At 43.6% G+C, this 17,165-nt stretch overlaps 2 protein-coding genes across 3 annotated transcripts; one reads left to right on the forward strand and one right to left on the reverse strand.

The window, feature by feature from the left end:
- Window positions 1–3,218: 3,218 nt before the first annotated feature.
- Window positions 3,219–9,486, forward strand: LOC120298683 (chemokine-like receptor 1). 2 transcript variants are annotated; one of them, XM_039322661.1, is made up of 2 exons: window positions 3,219–3,339; window positions 8,194–9,486. In XM_039322661.1, the coding sequence occupies exon 2, from the start codon at window positions 8,232–8,234 to the stop codon at window positions 9,270–9,272; it is 1,041 nt and encodes a 346-aa protein (XP_039178595.1). In that variant the 5' UTR covers window positions 3,219–3,339; window positions 8,194–8,231; the 3' UTR covers window positions 9,273–9,486. The 2 variants fall into 2 exon arrangements, with proteins under 2 accessions (XP_039178595.1, XP_039178596.1); XM_039322662.1 differs by lacking the exon at window positions 3,219–3,339 and adding an exon at window positions 4,218–4,272.
- Window positions 9,487–14,327: 4,841 nt separating this feature from the next.
- Window positions 14,328–15,281, reverse strand: LOC120298711 (chemokine-like receptor 1). Its single transcript, XM_039322695.1, has one exon. The coding sequence runs from the start codon at window positions 15,279–15,281 to the stop codon at window positions 14,328–14,330; it is 954 nt and encodes a 317-aa protein (XP_039178629.1).
- Between the last annotated feature and the right edge of the window lie 1,884 nt (window positions 15,282–17,165).

A 17,165-nucleotide genomic window follows, 5' to 3' on the forward strand; every position in this document is an offset into this window, starting at 1 on the left:
ACACTAAACTAAATGGGTAGATTATGATTCCACTTTTTCCCATTCTTGTATGGACCCCTAGGAAGAAAAAATAAAGTTTCTGCTAAAGGTGCAGGATCACTATCCCAAACTATGCCAGTAATCAGTAATGGTAATTCCCACTTGATTGTAACTTTTTTGCATCTGACATGTAAAGGCATCAGCAAATAAGCTGCTGATGTCATCTCTTCAAGACAGTCTGTTCTTATTTGTAAAAAGTTATCTGTTGAAATCAGCAGTTTTCTATTATTTGCAAATCTGCTATAGTTGTAATAATTTGGTGAGAAAATATGATATGACTAAATTCAGGATGGCATGCATCAGTTTGAAAAATTGCACAAACATTTCCGAACTATAAATAGGGATGTACATAACAACCAAAACTTTCCAGAAGAACCATGCTCTCTTGCAACAAAACCAAACAACAGGTAGAACTAGTGGTATCTTAAACTGCTATTTGTGTGTGCACAAACATACACAAAAGCACTTGTAAGAACTGCAATATCTGGCATGAATAACCTCTGGAAGAGTAAAAACATCAGACTCACAAGCAATCAAACACATATTAGTTCACACAATTTTTTCCCCAATTGCTACTTATGGCTAAGAAACCTGGACTCTGAAAAAGATAGGAGAAGGGTGGACATCTTTGAACTGTGGTGCTGGCGGTGACCACTACACACACCATAGACCAGTGGTCCCCAACCTTTCCAGCTTTGCGGACCAGTGACGGTGGCAATGGGGGGGGGAGAGGGATGGTTCCACTCAAGAGTGTGCTCACATGCATCCAAGACTTGCACATGTGGGACTGTGTGCATGAACATGCTTGCCTGTCACTTGCACAGCCCAGTTCCAAATGGGCCATGGTTGTGGCCTGGGGTTGGGGACTCCTGCCAAAGACTGCAAAAATAACAAAGATGTCAAGGTTCTGACTGATGAATCCAACTGTGTAAGCACCAATTAGATGCTCCAATCTCTTAATGCAAAACGTTAGTGAGTACATCATTTTGGCATGAATGAAAGCAAAACCAGCTCTGATTATTTCTCACGCAAATCACTATAATTAAAATATAGAATTCTCCCTCCCCCTATTAGTGCAGGTCTCATTATCCAGTCAAGTGTCAAAATATTGTTATGAGAAAGTGTCTCTGTGGGTTGGCAAACACCTGCTGGAACGTCCTTGATTCCCACGGCTTTACTTCTTGTTGTCTGGAGCCTGCATTCCATTTCTTCCTCTCCTTCCCCCTAGTGCGTTGGCAAACTGAGAAGCAGTAATGGTGGCAATGTCATGCATGCTTCAACCTTGACAAAGAAAGCTCTAGACTGAACCTGACCAAAAATATCACTTGAAGCGAAGATCGCCAAACAGAGGCTGTCATACTTTGGTCATGTCATGAGAGCTGATTCACTCAAAAAGTCAATCATGCTGGGAATGATCAGCAGAAAATGAAGGGGCCACCTGGTTGGATACTATAAAAGATGACACTGAGATGACCATGGTGAATCTGAAGGAGGCGGTGCAAGACAGAAGAACATGGAGAGTGCTGATCCATAGAGTGGCCAAAGGACGGAAATGACTGAATGGCTGATGACGATGGCCTTGTGCACCTTTGTGTCATTATTGATTCCTGGTCCTTGCTTGGACACGTCCTTGCAGTTTTCTAGACAAGTTTTTAGAAGTGGTTTGCCATTGTCTGCTTCATGGGCTGAAAGAGATTGAAAGGCTCAAGGTCACCCAGTCAACTTTCATGCCTAAGCTGGGACTAGAACTCACGGTCCCCTGGGTGATTGGCCCAAAGTCCAAGAATTGCCAACAGTGAGAATTATCTAAGAATGAATGGCCCTTTGGATGGATGATGTACTTTTGATGAGATTAGAATGATGTTAATCAAATGAAGAATAATGTTGATTCATTCAGTGAATTCTAGTGTGGGTATTGTCAAACAAGGTTCTACATTTAGGCAAGAAAAACCAAATGCACAAGTACAGCATAGGTGGCACCATGCTCAATAGTAGTAACTGTGAGAGGGACCTCAGAGTCCTAGTAGACAATCACCTAAATATGAGCCAGCAGTGTGCTGCAGCTGCCAAAAAGGCCAACACAGTGCTAGGCTGCATTAACAGAGGGATAGAATCAAGGTCACGTGAAGTATTAATACCACTCCACAATGCCTTGGTAAGGCCACACTTGGAATACTGCATCCAGTTTTGGTCACCATGATGTAAAAAAGATGTTGAGACTCTAGAAAGAGTACAGAGAAGAGCAACAAAGATGATTAGGGGATTGGAGGCTAAAAAATATAAGGAACGGTTGCTAGAATTGGGTATGTCTAGTTGAACGAAGAGAAGGACAAGGGGGGGGGACATGATAGCAGTATTCCAATATCTCAGGGGCTGCCATAAAGAAGAGGGAATTAAGCTATTCTCCAAAGCACCTGAAGGCAGGACAAGAAGCAACGGGTGGAAACTAATCAAGGAGAGAAGCAACCTAGAACTAAGGAGAAACTTCCTGACAGTGAGAACAATTGATCAGTGGAACAGCCTGCCTCCAGAAGCAGTAAATGCTCCAACACTGGAAGTTTTTAAGAAGAGCCTGGACAGCCATTTGTCCGAAATGGTGTAGGGCAGTGTTTCTCAACCTTGACAATTTTAAGGCATGTGGACTTCAACTCCCAGAATTCCACAGCCAGCAATGCTGACTGTGGAATTCTGGGAGTTGAAGTCCACATGCCTTAAAATTGTCAAGGTTGAGAAACACTGGTGTAGGGTTTCCTGCCCGAGCAGGGGGTTGGACTAGATGACCTCCAAGGTGCCTTCCAACTTTACTATTATTATTATTATTATTAAACAGAGCAGACTGGAACAGGTCGTTTAGGAAACTTCAAACACTTTACAGAAAGTGTATGCAACAATGGAATAATATTTTCCTCTGCTGTTAACCACAGTGTTTTCCACCATGCCTTCTAAGCTCCCGCCAATTTCCCTGTTGTGTAGAAATTGTCGGATGATATGTAGCATGGTTCAAATATAGTCCATGCATAGCCATTTCTCTGTGCTTTTTTTGTGATGATCTCTTTTACTGGAAGAAGGTAGAAGGAAGAAAGTAGAAGGAAGAAAAAAGGAAGAAGAAGGAAGGAAGAGGAAGGAAGAAGGACAGCGGAACTTTGCATCTGATGAAGTAATAGAGGTGGGGTGGGGGAAAAAAGGAGAGTCTACTCTTTGCTTGTGCCCATCTAGCGTCAGTTCTGTTTTCTGGCTTGCTATCAGAAGACCACATCTCCCAGGAGGCAAGGAAGGGAGAGGATACTTCTTTCCCTTAAGGTCAGAAATATTTCTTTTTATATGATTTTTATTAAAGATTTTTAAAAGAAGGTAAAATAAGAAGTAATACAAGCAAGTATCAAGTAAGAAAAAGGAAGTGTTCCAAGAAAAATTGGAGAAAGGGGGGGGGGGGAAGTACAGGACAAAAATAGAAAAGAAAGGAAAACAATATCAAAAGGTTGCTTTTGATCTGCTTTATAGCAGTGATGAGTATAATGATCAGTTTGCCTCTTACTCTGTGGTTACAACTTGACTTTCTATAATCCAGTGGTTCTCAACCTTTCTAATGCCGCGACCCCATAATACAGTTCCCCATGTTGTGGTGACCCCCAAGTGGGTGTGGCCACCAATAAGAGGGAGTAGGACAGCTAGGGAAAAAGGAAAAAATGGCGGACAGCGTGGTTTGGCGACCCCCGTGAAATGGTCATTCGACCCCAAATGGGGTCCCGACCCACAGGTGGAGAACCACTGCTATAATCTATCCTAAAACATAAGGGTTTTTTTCCCTTTCTATTTTACGCAAAAGGCTAATAAGGGGTTTCCCAGTCCAGCAAAATGGAGAAGTTCTCTTCCCTAATCAAAGAAGTCAATGTAGCTATCTCAGCAAGTTCCATTGTTTTCATCATTCCTCCATTATGGGAAGTGCCAAATCTTTCCATCTTTGTACGGACAATAATCTTGCTGCAGTTACCATGCACAAGAACAAAATTCCATGACTGAGGTGACAGAATAACAAAATAATAGAGTTGGGATGGATCTTGTTGTTGTTAATTGCGAAGTCGTGTCCGACCCATCGCGACCCCATGGACAACGTTCCTCCAGGTCTTCCTGTCCTCTACCATCTTCTGGAGTCCATTGAAGCTCACACCTACTGCTTCAGGGACTCCATCCAGCCATCTCATTAGAGGTCATCTAATCCAACCCCCTGCTCAGGTAGGAAACCCTACACCCTTTCAGACAAATGGCTGTCCAGGCTCTTCTTAAAAACTTCCAGTGTTGGAGCATTCACCGCTTCTGGAGGCAGGTTGTTCCACTGGTTAATTGTTCTAACTGTCAGGAAGTTTCTCCTTAGTTCTAGGTTGCTTCTCTCCTTGATGAGTTTCCATCCATTGCTTCTTGTCCTGCCTTCAGGTGCTTTGAAAAATAGGTTGACCCCCTCTTCTTTAGGGCAGCCCCTGAGATATTGGAACACTGCTGTCATGTCCCCCCCCCAGTCCTTCTTTCCCCTAGACGAGACATACCCAATTCCTGCAAACATTCTTCATATGTTTTAGCATCCAGACCCCTTCTGGGGTGAAGGATAGTTAAACTTTTTCCTTTAGAAATGGGATCTTAGGATATAACGGAGTGCCATAATACTCGATGAAAAAAGAGAGACCCTCAACTTAAATCACTAAATGCAAATGGATTTCATGCAATGCTTCCTGGGAAGGTAGAGAAATCACAGCTGAGCTATTCCCTGCTAACAAGAGGAAAATTCTGGATTGTTTGGACACGACTGGGTCAACTGGGCTTCAGTTGTATCCACAGCATGCTCAGGCTATTCTATGCAAGCCGGCATCCTTAATCTAGAAATGCCTTAAAAGCCAACATACTGTTGCTTCCATTCCATGAGACAGGAGATATAGCTAGTGTTTTGACTCAAAGGTGGGTCTAACAGACTATATGGATCCTGGTGCAATGAAGGTTAGTTTCCAAGTATGACAAAATTTAGACTTGTGAAGTGAATAGTGCTGATTGGACTACACCAGTTCTTTCTCATCCCTTTAATTCCTTTGATTTGATTTGATTTGATTTGACTGGGTTTCTTTGGTCTTTCTTATTCCTTTTTTGTGCTCTGCCTAACTTATGCACCAATGCATTTTTTAAAAAAATTAAATCTCAGATCTAGCAATAGCACTTATATATCGATCTAGAGTGCTTTGGGTGGTTTACAACATCAGCCTATTGCCCCCAACAATCTGGTCCTCATTTTACCAACCTCGGAAGAATGGAAGGCTGAGTCAGCCTTGATATAAGTTCTACAGTGCCAGATAAATCCCAAATCTTTATGTTCCCTGGACAGGTCTTCTTCACCTTCTCCTTTTCCTCTTAAGCAGCTCTTAGAGAAAGAAACTTTAGGGAGAAACTTTCCTAATGGGTTAACCCAGGGGTAGTCAACCCTGGCTCTTTTATGACTCATGGACTTCAACTCCCAGAATTCCTGAGCCAGCCATGCTGAGGGGAAAGGTAGAGGTTTCCATGCTGAGCCATGCTGGCTCAGGAATTCTGGGAGTTGAAGTCCACGAGTCATAAAAGAGCCAAGGTTGACTACCCCTGGGTTAAGCAGTTAAAAGCGACCCCAAGGAAATGCGTACATTTGGACTTGCAACATTCTACTATGAAGCCTTAAAATAAAGTAGAATTTGTTTATCTGGCCTTTTCTTGTCCATTTTACCTGGAGGGCTGACAGGTGATGCCTATGTTCAAAAAGCCTTGTGCTTTTTCTTAGCTGTCAGGTTCCAACCAACACCCCCCCCCCCGCTGTTGTTTGATCCGTTTAAAAGACAAAAGATGTTGCAACAAGACGACCAAGATTTCCTAATCTCCCTTCTGTTCGCTTCTTTCCAGCGAACTAAGGGAAATAGATAATATAGTAAACAATTATTTCCTGTCTTGGGTAAGACCTCCACCCACCCACATATCCTGCCTTGATGTCATCCTGCATCGTTTTGTTGTGACCTGACTTACCTTGGCAAGGGTGCCCTGGTTGACTTTGGATGTAACAAACAAAAAAAAACCAAACTAAAGAGGGGATGTCTTGATGCTGAGAAAGAGTCTTGGGACTAATGGCTGCCATGTTTCCACCAAGTAACAGGAAGGAAGAGGGAAGAAGAGGAGGAGGAGGAGGGATTGGACACAAAGACTTTGAAGGTCTTCTAGTCCAGGACTTTTCAGCCAGTTATGGGTACCACCTGTGGTACATTGGCTCCTAGCAGGTGGTACGCGACCATCCTAGAAAAGTGGTAGCGGGGGAGGGGAATGAGCTGAACTGATGGCAGCACCGCACAAGCCTGAGTGAGAGATGGCTGAAGCTGCAGGGCTGTCAGGGCTCAGTGGAAGTGCCAGGATCAGCGCCAGGCTCCAGCTGGAGCTCGGTGCTGATCCTGGGGCTTCTGCTGAGTCCCGAAGAAGTGCCAATCAGCTGGAATGTTGCAGCCTCTCCAGGGTCTCATGATTTACATTCAGATGCTTGGCAACTGATTCATATTTATGACGGTCACAGTATCCCAGGGTCATGTGAAGTGACCAAAACCTGCTGCAACCACCCAACAGACGGGGGGAATAAAAACCAAACACCCCCCACCCCACCCCCGCTGCCAATCCTCAACAGAAATGGTCACAACAATGAAAACCTCGGACAGGAGGAAGAGCGCCGCCGGGCGGGCAGGCAGGCATCTTGCTCGGCTGTGGCTTGGGGGATACTTTTTTCAGTGCCATTGTAACTTCAGACAGTCACTAAACGAACTGTTGTAAGTCGATGACTACCTGTACTTTATCACTTTTTTCATTTTTTGGGGGGGGGTCATCCAGGTTTTGACACCTTGTTAGGCGATGGTGGTCCTCAGATGTTGTCCTATCCTAAAAGTGGTACAATGGGTGAAAAGGTTGAAAAGCCCTGTTCTAGTCCAATCTCCTGCTCAAGCAGGAGACTCTGTACATGTATAGAAATGACTCCTGCTTGAGCAGAGATTTGGACTAGAAGACCTCCAAGGTCCCTTCCAAGTCTGTTATTCTGTTGGTAGTTCCAGGCCATACCTAATATGTGGGGCTTTGGAAGATTTTAAAAACAGATTTAGATTTTAAGGATTTCTTAGGTGGAAAGGGGGTGTTTCTCTCATATATGCAGGGCTTTTTTTCTCATAGAACGCCCAGAACAGAGTTCCGGCACTTTTTTTGGATGGAACCTTGTAGGGTAGGCAAGACGGGTTGTATGATGTGTGTGAGTTCCGGCACCTTTTTTTTTTTTTACAAAAAAAGCACTGCATATATGTATGTATATATACACACACACATACATGTATATATACACACACAAACACACACACTCACATACAAACATATTTTAAGGGAAAAACCATAAACAGAAAACCATGTGCTTCAAGTCAACCTACTTCACCCCGGTTTGATAGGTGATGGATTTGTCAACCATTGAGTTTAAATATAGTGGGGATGCTTAGATATTAATATTATTAATTGGATATTAATTAATGAGTTTAAATATAGTGGGGGTGCTTAGAGATTAATATTAAGTGGATATTAATTAACGAGTTTAAATATAGTGGGGATGCTTAGAGATTAATATTATTAAGTGGATATTAATTAACGAGTTTAAATATAGTGGGGATGCTTAGAGATTAATATGTAAGCATCCCCACTATATTTAAACTCAATGGTTGATAAATCCATCACCTATCAAACTGGGGTGAAGTAGGTTGACTTGAAGCACATGGTTTTCTGTTTATGTTTTTTCCCTTAAAATATGTTTGTGTGTGAGTGTGTGTGTGTGTTTGTGTGTGCATACATGTATGTGTATATAGATACATATATGAGAGAAACACCCCCTTTCCACCTAAAAATTCTTTAAAATCTAAATCCATTTTTAAAATCTTCCAGAGACTCAAATATTAGGTATGGCCTGCAACTACCGTATTTTATGGCATATAAGACAACTTTCTAGGCATAGAAATTGGTGCCGAAGTTGGGGTCATCTTATATGCCGAGTCGCCTTATAGGCCAGAAAATACCCAAAATTGCTTGTTCTTATTTTTCTGCCACACATCAGTTCACACATTCCTCTGTTTTTGCTTTTAGGAAAAGGAGCAACAGCCACCAGTCTTTTATCAGAAGGAATGAGCAACACAACTTTTGACGCCTCAGACTTGAATCAGTCTGCGGAGTATGAATATTACTACGATTATGACGATCCGACCTATAAATTGGAAAGAGCACTGCACGTTATCTCCATGGTGATCTACAGTCTGGCGTTTGTGCTGGGGGTCCTTGGCAATGGGCTGGTCATCTTCATCACTGGCTTCCGAATGAAGAAGTCCGTCAACACGGTCTGGTTCCTCAACCTGGCCATTGCTGACTTTGCCTTCACCTTCTTCCTTCCTCTGAGCGTTGCTTATTTAGCCCTGAGATTCCACTGGCCCTTTGGCTGGTTTTTGTGCAAGTTGAACAGCACCTTGGCCTTTCTCAACCTCTATGCCAGTGTTTATCTCCTCATGGTCATCAGCATTGACCGTTGCATTTCTGTCAGGTATCCGGTCTGGGCTCAGAATCACCGAACACCGCGTCTGGCTTCTTTTGTGGCCTTGGGTGTGTGGATCCTGGCCTTGGCTTTGAGTGTTCCAGTGATGTATTTTAGGCAAACAGCCCCAGTCGAAGAGAACCATATTAACTGCTATACCAATTATGGTGACAACCCACAGCTTAAAAAGATCAGGCATCAGGCAACGATCATCATGCGGTTCATCTGTGCCTTTGTCATTCCCTTCACTGTTATTCTTGTCTGCTACGGAGCGATTGTCTTGAGATTGAGAGGCAGCCAGTTGTCTAAGTCTAACAAACCTTTTCAGGTTATCACCGCTGTGATTGTTGTCTTTTTTGTCTGCTGGTTCCCTTATCATGTTTTTTCTTTCATTGAGTTAACAATGCATTCAGGGATGCAAACGACGATGAGGATCGGTATTCCTTTGGTAACAAGCTTGGCTTTCGTCAACAGCTGCCTCAACCCCATTTTGTATGTCTTCATGGGTCAGGATTTCAAAAAGAGACTGAGACTGTCCCTCTTTTCGGTTTTTGAGAATGCCTTTACCGAAGACAACAGCCAGAACTTAACCACCAGCAAGACTAAATCTTCAGTTGAGACCATGTCTCAGGAGTTCTGAGGTGACTAAATTGACCGTTTTGATTAAAGAAAAGAATAGAAGTGCTTTTGTTTCTACCTGGAGACTGCTTCTGGATTTTATGCTTGAGGTAAAAAGAAATGAAACTTTGATTTTGGGTTTTATTGATTAGATTGATTGCTTGTTATAGAAATAGCTAGTTTATAAGTTAAAAGTTGAGGTTCGATGTTAATGCTTCCTTCTACTGCAGGGGTAGGCAACCTTGGCTCTTTTATGACTCGTGGACTTCAACTCCCAGAATTCCTGAGCCAGCCATGCTGAGGGGAAAGGGAGAGGTTTCCAAGCTGAGCCATGCTGGCTCAGGAATTCTGGGAGTTGAAGTCCACAAGTCATAAAAGAGCCAAGGTTGCCTACCCCTGGTCTAAGTTTATGCTAACCACACAGCCCAGCTCCCTCTAGGACAGGGGTGGGCAACCTTGGCCCTTTCATGACTCGTGGACTTCAACTCCCAGAATTCCTGAGCCAGCATGGCTCAGCTTGGAAACCTCTCCCTTTCCCCTCAGCATGGCTGGCTCAGGAATTCTGGGAGTTGAAGTCCATGAATCATAAAAGAGCCAAGGTTGCCTACCCCTGCTCTACTGCAACAGAGGAAGTCGGAAGTCAATGCCTTTTTTTTCTTTCTCCCTTCTCCCGCTCACTTTTCTTTCCTTTTTCCCTCCCCACTGTGTCCTACTATTTGCTTTGTATTTTGTATTTTACTCTATAATCTAATAAAATGTATAATAATAATAATAAGCAGTGCTTTTTTTCTAAAAAAAAAAAGGTGCCAGAACTCACACACGTCATATAACCCGTCTTGCCTAACCTACAAGGTTCCATCCAAAAAAGGTGCCGGAACTCCATTCTGGGCGTTCTATGACCAAAAAAAAAAAAAAGCCCTGATAATAAGAAAAGGAGCTCTATGTTCTGTGTTGGAAGAAAAGTCTTCATCCTGGTTCATCCAAGCTGGGAATAAACATGGCAACTGCTTTGGGAAGAAGGTTATAGTTTGTTGGAGAGGAGAGCCAGACAGAAAGATGGCTCTGGCAGAAAAGAGAGGGAACACATGTAGGGAGTGGGTTTTTATACCCTCTGGAGCCTTTCGTTTTGAGTTGTTTCCTGTTCCTGTGGCATGAACTTTGAACTGAGTCTGAGTGTGCTTTTCTGGGGCTTGGTACCTGTGGTTTAATCCTATTATGTCCCAAAGGTCATATCCTGCTTCCCTGGGGCTGGGCTAATGATTCTTAGCGTTTAGGTGATGTATGCAGATTTTAGGTCTTTGTCTTCTTAATCTTCTAGCTTCAACTTTCCTGAATGGTCTGCATCTGCTTTTCTATAGAGCTGGTTTCTGCTTGGGGAGGCAGACTTGGCGCTATTAAGAAAACTGGGCATGCTTTCCTGCCTCTTCAAGATCCTGAGGAAATATATTTTTTCTGCCCTTTTAATATTTCCTTCTCTGGGGGGGGGCTAACTTCCCACATCTGCTGATATCTTCAGTTCTCAAAACCCTCCTAATGCCAGGTTATCAAATAAACCCCATTCTAAATCTGCTTTGCTTTGCTTCGTTCAATTGTCCCATCTGCTAAAGGACGAAGATTCCTCACTTCTGATGGGGAAGACTCTAAGTATCATGCCTCCTGCTGAACTTGTCCTTTTTCATTTTGGATTCAATATGAGGTTTGTTGCAAATGAAGACGTGTTTTGGGCAGCAAATTGAGGTGGATTTGTTGTTTGGGAGAGTCTGTGCTTGGGGTACCAGGTAGCTGAGCAGGTAATGGAGGACATGAACACTTCAAAAGGAGGACAAATGGGGGGGGGGGAAGGAGGACACACTGTTTCATATTCCTGGCATCTGTGACAAAAATTACAGCAAAAAATGCCCCCTCCCCCTAACTCTAACAGTGAGAACAATTAACCAGTGGAACAACTTCCCTACAGAAGTTACGGGTGCTCCAACACTGGAGCTTGATAAGATAAGATTGGACAATTATTTGATATTGGTTGTTGGTATAGGACAGTGGTGGCGAACCTATGGCACAGGTGCCAGAAGCGGAGCCCTCTCTGTGGGCACATGTGCCATTGTTCCAGCCTCGCCTCCCCCCATGACCCCCTCCTCATCAGCACCCCCCCTGGAGGAGTCGCCCCTGAGCGCAGCCAAGGACATGGCAGCCAGGCAATGTAGACAAGACTCTGCCCTCATGCCCCATCCCACACAGCTGATGCTGCAGGGCGCAGGCAGAGGGCATGGCCGCCATGGTACTGCTGGGCTGTCTGGGGCTGTGGTGGGCCCTGGAGGCAGTGAGTGGCCCTGTGGGCAGGCAGGGTGGGGGATGGTGTGGGGGCGGAGCAAGGCACGGCAGGGGTGGAGCGGGGGTGGGGCCAGTTTTTGGGTACTCGGTCTCTAAAAGGTTCGCCCTCACTGGTATAGGGTTTTCTGCTTGAGCAGGGGATTGGACTGGAATAGGGGTCCCCACCCCCCAGTCCGTGGACCAGAACCAGTCTGCGGCATGCCAGCAACTGGTCCACACAAACAAACAAAGCCCCATCTGTGTGATGCAGGCAACACGCAAAACCGAGTCCCCTCCGATCCATAGAAAAACCACGGAACCGGTTCCTGGTGCCCCAAAAGTTGGGGACCTCCAAAATCCCTTCCAACTCTGTTATTCTGTTTTGAGAATACAGAAGCCTACAATTGGGAGCCTACAATTGTATGGATGTGTCATGATGATGCTCTGGAATGGGTAGCTGAAGCTCCAGCTGAAGCTGAAGCTCCAGCTGTTTTTCTCGGGATGTAAACGCCATTCCTTTCAGAACTGGATGTGATGTCATGACACATGTATCAACAGTGTTGTACTTGGATAGTGATAGAGTAACCGGGAAAAATACCACTTTCACACAATACACTAACAATGACTTAGCCTTTTTCATTCAGAGAGTGGAGATAAAAGTAAGGCCACATCATGAGAATATGGGGGGGAGGGGGAAGAGAGATTGTCAGGCAGTGTTTGTGCCATAATTGGAGCCGTGGTGGTGCAGTGGTTAGAACTCAATATTGCAGGCTAACTCTGCCCACAGCCAGGAATTCGATCCTGACTGGCTCAAGATTGATTCAGCCTTCCATGCTTCCGAGGTCAGTAAAATGAGGATCCAGATTGTTGAGGGGCAACGTGTTCACTCTGTAAACTGCTTAGAGAGCACCCTGATTCTTGAAAGTCCATGAGACCCACAGCTTCACATAACATAAATTCAGCTAACTGCAGATTACTTTGATTAAAACAAGCAAACACATACAGCAGAATTATGTTACACAAAATTTATCTGGGGAAACACCCCCCCAAACATTAAATAGTCTTAAACTTCCCAATAGACTGGAAATCAGATCAGCCCTCAATAACCCGGCAGAAAAGCAATTATAAAAGGTAATCATTACACCATTTTAAAAATTCTTTTCATAGCTGTTTCCTAAGATTATCAACAGAAATTAGAATACACATAATACGTATTACAATACATTTTATAAATATACTAATGCTTTTGAAATTTGCTGGACTATTGTTGGTTTAGGCCAGGTGAAGGCAACTTTTGCTTTTTTATGACGTGTGGACTTCAACTCCCAGAATTCCTAAGCCAGCATGGCACAGCTTGGAAACTTCTCCCTTTTCCCTCAGCATGGCTGGCTCAGGCATTCTGGGCGTTGAAGTCCACGAGTCATAAAAGGCCAAGGTTGCCTACTCCTGGTTTAGGCTATACCAGTGATGATGAACCTTTTAGAGACAGAGTGCCCAAAAATCGCCCCCCACCCCTGTCCCTGCTCCACCTTGCCCACTGGGCCACCCACCACTCCACGGCCCGCCACAGATCACCCAGGCAGCTCAGCAGTGCCATGGCAACCATGCCCTCCACTCATGCCCTGCAGCATCAGCTGCACGTGACGGGGCGCAAGGACAGAGTCTTGTCCCCGCTGCCTGGCTACCATGTCCTTGGCTGCACTGCTTCATGTGGGCTATGCCCAGGGGTGACTCTCCTCTGGGGGGGCTGCTGGTGAGGAGGGGGCCATGGGAGGAGGCAGGGCTGGGGAGACAGTGTGTGTGCCCACAGACAGGGCTCCGAGTGCCGCCTCTGGCACCTGTGCCATAGTTCGCCACCAGTGGGCTATACCCTGGGAATAATAAGCCAATATATCTGGAGATCAAAGGTTGTAGAAGGCTGTAATAAACACTGAAGAATAAACATTAGAAAGTTTGAGAAATGACAAATTTGTTGAAATGGACACAGAGGGTTCTGCTGAAAAGTGTAGAATGCCACCACTGAAAGGGGTCTGTTTCAGAAATATCCATTGAGCTGTATAATGTGTTCATTTGCAAAATTTGAGTTTGCTGCTGGGGGGGGGGAAGTCATTCAGAGCATATATGGGTCTTCTGCTCTGTACAAATCTCAAAATGTGCTCACGTAATTTGCTTAATCTGGTTTCTGAATTGACCCAGGTTCTGGTAATAACTAAGTGGCTGAGTTCAGTCAGCCCAATGAGCCACCAAAATCCTAACCAAGATTTAATCCTGACCAAGTTTAGTGCACTCTGCAACTGTGTCTGCTTGGTCATTACTTGGCTTGGTTCACCGAATTGTTTGAATGAAGCCATAAGAATCTATGGAGATTCTCAGTCATCCAAGTCATGGTTGTCCCAAAAGTGCTTTTCCAAAAGGCAACTGGACTTTGTTTTTCCTTGAAGATGTTTTGCTTCTCACCCAAGAAGCTTCTTCGGTTCTGAAGAAGTTGAAGAACTGAAGAAGCTGAAGAAGCCTCTTGGATGAGAAGTGAAACATCTTCAAGGAAAAACCAAGTCCAGTTGCCTTTTGAAAAAGCATCTTTGGGAAGCCATAAGAGATGCTAACACTTAACCAAGCTAATACAATCCCAGTCTCAGATTAAGCTTGATGAGTTTTAACTTTGTGGCTTAGCTCCCTTCAGTTAGCTTACAGTTGCTGTAAGATAACGTGTGACTTCAGGAAGTAAGTTGTGTGATTACAGCTGTAGGCATGTTCTCTGCATAAGAAGAACTCACACCATGCTGAATTCCCCTATTCCTGAAGTAGAACCAGAATTCCTATTACTGGAAAAAGAGGACAGAGTCCAGTTTTCATTAAAAGCACTTCTGAAGGCTGACAGGAAGGAACGCCAGCTAATTTTTCTAAAATCTGGGCCAACGAAAGCATATAGGAATGGATTGAGGCAGCTGTTGAGACACACCAACCCACTAGCCAATGGCAACCCAATCTCCATGACAACTCTCATTTCAAGGCTCTCATCAATCAGGGTTTCTAAAATGGAGAAGAAGTGGTAAGGGAACCAACAGCAGAAGAACGCTACTACCACTGCCACAATGATCTTGAAGGATCTACCAAATTGACCAAAGATCTTCCCTCTGAGCTTGAAGACAATGATGCAGTAGCAAGCCAAGATGATGTTGAAAGGGATGAGAAACCCAATTACAAATTCAGTCACCACCATAGAAACATGGGACTTGTAGTGGCTGGCCTCTTCCAAGCTAAAGCTATAGGAGCACTTTACAGAGTCGTCCACATCATGCTCCATGTCCCGGAAGTAGAAGTAGGGGGTGCTGAGTCCCAAGGCCATCATCCAGATGAGGACAGCTATTAAGGAAGCCAGCCGAAGCGTGCGATGGTTCAAGGACCAAACAGGACACACTACAGAAACACAGCGGTCAACACTGATGGCAGTTAAGAAGAAGACGCTAGCAAACATGTTTAGGAAAGAAACCACAGTGTCAAGTTTGCAAAGTAGCTGCCCAAGAATCCATTCATCAAGGGCCAAATATAGCAACTCTGAGGACAGAGAAAGGTCATATATGAAATCAGCTAGAGCCAAGTTGAGGTACCACACAGTGGTTACAGTCTTCTTCATTTGGAAACCAGTGAGAAAGATGACAAGACCATTGCCAATGGTCCCAAGGAATAAGGTGATGCTGTAAATCACCATGGAAACCACATGCATGGTGCTTGAAGTTTGAGCATCATCATAGAAAACCCCAGTATCATTCCAGCTGAAACTGTAGGTGTCATTCTCAGGAAGAAATTCAATGTCATCATCATCATATAGAACAGAAGGGAAGGGATCCATCCTTCTAAGGTCCAGCTCCCTTTTCTTTTTTCTGAGCCTAAAAGATAAAAAGATATTTCTTTTGTGTGAGAACAGAGCAGAGAGAAATGAGAAAATGGTGGTGGAACTCTGATTGTAATCTTTTAGATTGGGGGAATCTATGTATTTATTGAATTTCTACAGTCACCCTCTTGTGGAAAATGAAAGGACTCTTACGAATTCCAGAGGGTTTTTAGCAGAGAGATTTATTGCGCAGGTTCAGAAGCAATAGCCACAACAATTCTGAACTCTGAAGGCAGGTTCAGACTTCAGTTTTATACTTTCTTTTCCTCAGAAACAAATACACATTGTAATACACATTGTAATACATTAGGTTCGTTTCTCACGGGTATACAGTGGAGAGAGTTTGCTACATACATTGTATCCAAGTACAATGCACATTAGGTTAGTCACATACTACTGACACAGCATTATTCCATTAATTATGCAGACACATCATTATTCTAGTGATTGTTTATTATTCCACATTAACCCTTCCTAACAAGTGACTCATAGGCAGTATTCATCATAGAAACGTAAAACAATAAAGCAATTAAAACAATAAAGAATAAATATATATGGTTGCCAAGAAAGACTATTGCCATAGATATAATATATATATTGCCAAGAATGGGGCCCTTGACACACTCAGCACACAGAACTGGGCATATTTAATTTCTTGGATATTTCTGACACAATATTTATTCCTGCACAGACTAATATTTAGTGTGGAACTCACTAAATATTTATTTATTTATTTATTTATTTATTTATTTTATGAGACTTATATACTGCTTTAAGTGCAAGCACTCTCTAAGCGGTGTACACCAGTAAGCAATGTATATATATATATTTACATTGCCCCCAACAATCTGGGTCCTCATTTTACCTACCCCGGAAGAATGGAAGGCTGAGTCAATCTTGAGCCGGTGAGATTTGAACCGCTGACCTGCTGAACACAGTCAGCTAAAGTGGCCTGCAGTACTGCACTCTAACTGCTGCACCACCTCGGCTCTTACCTCAGATCTAGATGCTTTAAAGCATCTAGATCTGAGGTAACTAAACCCAAGAACTTTCTTCTAATGAGGCCAAACAGGAGATCTTTTTTCCAATGTTCAATCGGTGTTCAGGATATTATTTCCAGATCTGAACCTTAGTAAAGCTTTGAGAAGGGAAAGGCATCTTTCCAGGGCAACCAGAAAAGTGCAATGAGTATTCTCAAGTTTTTCAAAAGAGCAATCTTGTCAGTCTTTTGCTGCACACATGGAAAGATCTTGGAGCACCTTAAAACTGAACCCATTTATTATCTCATAAGGTTTTGTGGAACACAGCAGCCACTGTGCTCAAAGAAAGTTGCAAACAGAGTTACCCTGGGACCATCAGTTCTGTCTGATAAAAGTGATACAGATAAGCTCACATTTTCAATAGCTCTCATTATGACATCGCTTGCATGATCAATTGCTATTATACAGCACCATCAGTATCCACCCAGGATCTGTAATTCTGCATTTCTTCATGACATGTCCTATTTCTATCACCTCTTAGTACGATCCTTAATTCTAGTTCAAAACACCTAACTATTCCCTATGCTCTATTTTCAAATACAACTCTTTAATTCCAGGGCAGAATACAATATCTTATACATTCCAATTTGATGCCAACTGAGGAGGGGCAGATGTAGTTGGGAGGGCTCGGTTCACAGTACAAAGCATAGTATGAAGTCATGGCTTCATGAACCAC

This window comes from Crotalus tigris, unplaced genomic scaffold (genome assembly GCF_016545835.1).
Source record: "Crotalus tigris isolate CLP2741 ecotype Arizona unplaced genomic scaffold, ASM1654583v1 scf7180000024119.3904262, whole genome shotgun sequence".
Taxonomy (NCBI): Eukaryota; Metazoa; Chordata; class Lepidosauria; order Squamata; family Viperidae; genus Crotalus; species Crotalus tigris.